General features: G+C 53.6%; 1 protein-coding gene across 1 annotated transcript in view; it reads right to left on the bottom strand.

Moving 5' to 3' along the window:
• Positions 1-5621, bottom strand: part of TNFRSF6B (tumor necrosis factor receptor superfamily, member 6b, decoy) — a 10804-nt gene extending 5183 nt beyond the window's left edge. The window contains exons 1-3 of the mRNA XM_009998710.1: positions 5562-5621; positions 775-978; positions 167-364 (exon numbers count right to left, since the gene is read on the bottom strand). Of these exons, the coding sequence (XP_009997012.1) occupies positions 167-364; positions 775-978; positions 5562-5621 (462 nt within the window). The remainder of the gene's footprint in view (positions 1-166; positions 365-774; positions 979-5561) is intronic.
• Positions 5622-6246: the final 625 nt, after the last annotated feature.

Raw genomic sequence — 6246 nt, 5'->3', positions numbered from 1 at the left:
AGGTGGGTGACCAGCACCCCAGGCCCCCTCCCATCCCAGGACAGGCTGCCCTGCCCCCATCCCATCCCTCCCCCCACCCCATCCATCCCATCCCCTCCCCGGCAGCGCTCCCGCCCCGCACCCCTCGGCCCTCACCGCGCCCGCCCCGCCGCTCCAGTCCCCTCACCCGGGCAGCATCTGTACAGCTCAAAGCCTTCGGGAAAGACCCCTCTTGCGCAAGCCCCCCCATCCCTTTCCTGGCCCCCCACGAAGCTGCCCGAGCATCCCCGCGGCCGGCGCTGCTGCCGCCCGGGCGCTGCCGTCGCTCCCGGTTCTGCTCCGGCAGAGAAGAACCGGAGCTGTCGGGGCTAGAGAGCAGATTTACCTGCGGGGAGGCAGGTGGGATTTGCACAGGCGCGAGTTTGACAGGGAGGCGGTGAGGATTTTTATTTGTCTGGGGAAAGGCAGGGAAATTCCCCCTCGCACGCTCGGTTCGCTGGCCGTAAACGCTACATAACTTCCCAGTAACAGCACTGGTGCCCCGCTGGTGGGGGCACAGCTTGTCCCCAGACACAGGCCGGACGGGCCAGGTCTTGCAAGAGCAGCCCCCCCTGCTCTGCCCCGGGGGCTGCGGGGTGAGACCCCCTCCTGGCTCACACCGGGGGGCACTGACCCTGCTAAAGCCCCGTCTGGGTTCAGCAACGCAGCCTGGGATCTGGCTCAGAGTTTGTCTCCTCTCGGCAGCCCCGAGGATGACACCTCCTCGCTTCAGTCACCCCAGGAAACCAGAGTTACCTGTTGCGGGATAACGACATCCAGCAGCTGAGGAGCTCGGAACTCCAGTGTCCTGCAGGTGACACTTTGCTGTAGCTCCCGGACCCCAGAGGGTTCCGGTGGGACTTGGGGGGTCCCCGAGGGGTCCCCGGCTCTGCGGAGCCACCGGCAGCGCGTTCCCGCTCCGCACACCGGGCTCCTGCACTTTGTCTTCCCGGATTCCCTCTGAAGGCAAGAAAAGCCAAGGGCAGCTCTAAAAAGTGCTTCACGTGGCAAGAAGGCACTGACCTACTCTTTGGTGCAGCAGCAGAGGAGCTCAGCGTCCTCTGTGCCTGCCTCTGTGCTCCCTCCCAGACGCTCTCCCGGCGGGAACAGCCCGCACGGCACGGAGGGAGGGAAGAGCTGCCACCCATCCCAAACTGCTGGCTGAGAGAAGACTTTGGCTTTGTTCTTGTTTTAAAACTTTCCAGTCAATGGAAGGGAAGGAAACACACCTACAGAGACACCACATCCTGATGCCCACTGGGGGGGGCACCTGGCAGGGCTTGTCCCACACCCGTTCGTGTCACCTTGTGCCATCTCCAGCTGGGAGAAGGGCAAGAGCAGGTGGAGTCATCTGCAGGCTGGGCTGCTGCTCAGCACACAAACCCAATGGCTCCTGGTGGCCTCTCCCACCCCAGCACAGCCCACAGGTCCCAGGCCCCCCAGCCTCAGGCAGGGCTGTGCTCCCCAGCTCACCATGCTGAGCAGCAGGCTGGAAACTGGAAAAGACCACTGGGTTTTAATACCAGTAGAGCCCCACCACCCAAACCATCCCTCAAGAGGAAACTGGATCAGAACCACCAGCCAGCAAAGCCTTGCTTGTCCAGAACCAAAGCCCATAGCAACCCAGGCTGAAAAGAGCAGCCACTCCACAAACACAGTCAGCCCAACCATCACCATGGGGACACACCAGAGGGTCCAAAACATCCTCCCACAAGTCTTTTCCCATGGAATGGCTGTTTCTAACCTTGCTGCTCCCAGGTCAGGCTCTGTCATCTGCTCAGCCCTCCCCTGACCCTCACCGGGGCTCTGAAAATTTTCCCACCATTATTGGAGCTACAAGAAAGGAATTCCATGTCCACAAGGCTGCTCAGCACACAACCCCAATGGCTCCTGGTGGCCTCTCCCACCCCAGCACAGCCCACAGGTCCCAGGCCCCCCAGCCTCAGGCAGGGCTGTGCTCCCCAGCTCACCATGCTGAGCAGCAGGCTGGAAACTGGAAAAGACCACTGGGTTTTAATACCAGTAGAGCCCCACCACCCAAACCATCCCTCAAGAGGAAACTGGATCAGAACCACCAGCCAGCAAAGCCTTGCTTGTCCAGAACCAAAGCCCATAGCAACCCAGGCTGAAAAGAGCAGCCACTCCACAAACACACTCAGTCAGCCCAACCATCACCATGGGGACACACCAGAGGGTCCAAAACATCCTCCCACAAGTCTTTTCCCATGGAATGGCTGTTTCTAACCTTGCTGCTCCCAGGTCAGGCTCTGTCATCTGCTCAGCCCTCCCCTGACCCTCACCGGGGCTCTGAAAATTTTCCCACCATTATTGGAGCTACAAGAAAGGAATTCCATGTCCACAAGGAATACAGGCAGATTTTACAAGCCAGCCCAACATCCTCTAAAGCAGCTTTCCCGGCAGCTGCCACAATTTGCTTTTGTCTAAGTCTCTCCCATTCCCATTCCCATCCTCTGCTCCATGGGGCAGCTCAGGCCCTGAGCAGGTCTGAGTATCAAACATCAGACATTTCATAGATTTCAGGAAAAAATGAGTTTGCAAAGTTCTGTCCCCCATTCTATGCTTGGGACACCCAGCACCACAGGGAGCTTGAGTTATTGCTCACCTGACCAAGCTGTGGGGCTGGACTCTGATCCTGGAGAGGATTAATCCTTCTCCTTTGCAAAATCTGGGCTTCCTTGCATCCTCATCTCTCACCCTCAGCACCCTGGTTATATGCAGACACTCCAAGGAGTGGGGGCTGTACCTGGAACAGGCACAGGGATGCTTGTGCTTGGGGAAGAATTAAGAGCTTGTCCCTACCAGCCTCCCCTGCTCCTGCAGCAACCCCAGAGGAGGAGGCAGCATTTCATTCCAGCTGAGACTCTGAGCAGGCATTTATTAAGAGTCCAGCCCAGACCACACACACAGCATGTTGTCCTCTGCCCCAGCAAGTGATGGGCTGAGCTTCACAGGTCATCCAGGACAGGTTTTAACTCTGCTGTTGGTGTTTCTCAGTCACAGCACCTCCCAGAGTAACCCTGGTGACTGGGAACACATTTTGACACAACCCCTGAGCCAAGGGTTACTGGAGCTTTGCTCCCTCTGTGCATCACCTCAGTGACTGAATCTATCAGCTGATCTCCCTGCACTCTCCTGGGGCTGGGCCAAATCCTCTTGAGGGTATTTCTTTGGGGTGAAACTCACCCCTAGTGTGAATTAAAGCCAGAGCCCTTTAGCCTGAGGTTCAGTGTGTCCCAGGGCAGCCTGGGCACAAAAGGGGCAGCCTTGCCTTTCCTGGCAGGAAGAACCTCTGGCTTTCACAGGGTTCTCCAGCCTGGTATCAGCCTTCTTGCTCACATACCTCAACTTTTTCAAGAAGCTGCAACAGAAACTAGGTCATCCAGCCTTCTGCAAACTTTTGATGAGCAGTCACACCGCAGTGTTTGCTAAGGGATTATTCAAACTGAATAGGGACAGCTTTTCCTCCCTCTCTCCCCCAATGTTCTGCTTCGGTTGAAAGAAAACCCCAAACCACATTGCCAGCCCTCCCTGTGCTGCCAGTGGATGGAGGAACCCATGAGATGCATGAAGCCAACTCCAGTGGCACATCCTGGATGGCACCTGCTGGCAGTCCCATATCCCAGCCACAATAACAGCTGGGAAGGACACAACCCACCAGGACACCCCACACATGCAGCTCCTCCCACCCCATCATGTAGTACTTACCTTCAGTTAACATAACCATGACAAGAAATTATCAGATTAATATTCCTAAAGTGAAATACAAGGTCAGTGGGACAGAAAGGGTTTCTCCAGGCAACCTCATCTATGGAAATAAGTGTCTGGTAGAACAAGGACCTTCAACCAACCTTTGTTCTTTTAGTCAGGATGGGTTTGGGAGGTCACTGCCTGAGTGCTGGAAAATGACTGTTTGACTCATTATTGACTCTGACCTGCAGAGGTAGTTTAGAGAAGGAATTCAGCATCATGTTCTCATGGCTCTGATCTCAGTTCCTCAGGCAGGGCATCATCTCATGCTTCCTAAAGCCTTTGGGTTTTGAAAGCTTCTGCTGCTCAGAACCACTCTTGGAAAATCAGGTTTCTCACTCATCTTTAGAGAAAAAATCTGAAATGCAAAAAATTTCCTCACTCAGTGGCCACTTCTTCAAGCAGAGCCACTGCTCATCTCTTTCCTGATGCAACAGTTGCTTTGTTATTTTTGGTGTGTCTCCTAAATTCTTCCAGCTTTATTTGGGAAGGATGGCAGGAAAAGTTCTTCAATGACACACCACTAAAGCTGGAGACAGCATTTCAGGTACAGTCATAACACTGCAAGGCAGGGGCAATAAAAGGAGACTAATATCTACTTCCTTAATGTAACTCATGTGTCATTTGCTTCCCAAAATCAGCAGGGAGTGCCCATGAGAGGCTTTCCTCTCCCTGAGCACTCCCCGTGGATCAATTCCTCTAAATGCTTAAAACAATTGAGATTTTTATTTTTTTTTTTTGCTAAAATAATTCTTGTTTTCACTTTCTGGTCTTGACAAATAATGTGCTCTGTCTTCTTGTAAATCCAACTAGCTGACCATCTGCAGCACATCCTGACAGCTGGCTCCTGGAGACCCTCCCTTTCAAGGCTTCATTGGAAGCAGCTTCACTGCTGGGCAGGGTGGGAGGAAGCAGGACTCTAAACACATTTTGGAGGCCCACACTGAGATCAGGAAAGATCCAGTGACACGGAGGCCTCTGAACTGTTCTTTGGAAAATGGGGAGTGGAAACGGGTGCTCAGTCCCTTGGGAGAAGTGATCCTTGAGCAACCTGCTCCATGGAACGTGTGGTCAGCACGGGGCTCAGCTCTGGGGACTGGGAAGGAGCAGAGGGGTGAGCACAGGGCAGGGGACACCAGGGCAGGATGTCTGAGAAGCTGCAGCATAAACACTCTCCTAACAGGTAATGGGAGTTGCACAGGGATATTTTTTAACATCATTCCTCTGCCCTCTCTCACTAACAGAGTATTCCCAGGTAGGAACTGTCTCCAAAACCAGAGCAACTCCAGAAGATGCAAAAAGCTCAGCTAGAAAACTGTTCTAGTGTGTGTGTGGGGAAATGGTGCAATAATATTTGACCCAGCAAATCACTCCTACCTTCTGAGGTACGTCCTTCAGCCTGGCTGGATGTGACAGCATCTCACAGCCCCCAGCAGGATTTCCACCTCCAAGCCCTCCTCTCCCTGCCTCACCGGTCTCCAAGCTCATGTCCTGTGCTGTGGTTTCCCTCCAGTGGCACCAGCAGCGAGCTGCAGGTCTCCCAGGGAGAGGTCTTCTCAGAGCAGACAAGGCACTGAACTGTCTTACCACCAAGTAAGATTTTACTCCTCACTGCTCCCAGCCTTCCCCTCCTACTGCTTCCCAGACCAGGAGAACACCCTGGGAAATCCAAAGGAGCCTCTGGAAGAAGCAGCAGGGACCTGCTGGGAAGCAGCCCCCAGCCTTGCCCCATGTGGAGAATTTAGGTTGTCCTGAAGCTGCCAAGGACAACCCACCAGCACCAGCCTCAGCCCCTGGGAGTAGCACCTCCATGTCCATGTCCTGGTCACGTCCATTTCTCATCAACATCTGCAAGGCAGCAGCTGGTGCCACACTTGTCAGGAACAAGTGATGACCAAGACCACTCAGGGCACAACGTGTGAAGATGCAACCTCAGCAAACAACCCTCGACCAACAAGTAAAACCAAGCCCATTTTAGGTGCTGAGTTCTTTGTCTGAGGGAACAGGACTGTCCTTCCAGGCTTCTGGCATGATCTCAGTGCAGCAAGACTGAGCTTTTCCACCAATACACACAACACAGACACCACAGAACTCAGGGTTCAACACTCCTGCCTCTTGTCACCATCACTCCAAAGCTTCTTCAGTTCATTTTTACAGGACCTCCCCACACACACTGTTCTGTCATTGTCCTCACATTTCACTTGCTCAGGGATTTCTCTCCATGACTAATTCCTGCTTTCACAGTCTAAACCACTCTCAGCAGAGCACTGAGTAGACAGAAGATAAAATTCATTCACAGATTCAAACATGTCAGTATATGCTAACCCAAAATTGCTTTCATTCCTACCTTCATTATTTCTAATTATTAAGGAAGTACAGAAAGTTCCTGTTTCTCTGCCAAATAAGAACACCTTATTCCTTGTCCTTCACAGTCTGACTGCAGAGAACCCCAACTTGCAG

Source organism: Chaetura pelagica, unplaced genomic scaffold, assembly GCF_000747805.2.
Source record: "Chaetura pelagica isolate M959 unplaced genomic scaffold, ChaPel_1.0 scaffold275, whole genome shotgun sequence".
In the NCBI taxonomy this organism is placed as follows: Eukaryota; Metazoa; Chordata; class Aves; order Apodiformes; family Apodidae; genus Chaetura; species Chaetura pelagica.
The sequence above is the reverse complement of the archived record's forward strand: the minus strand, read 5'-3'. Positions and strand labels throughout refer to the sequence as shown.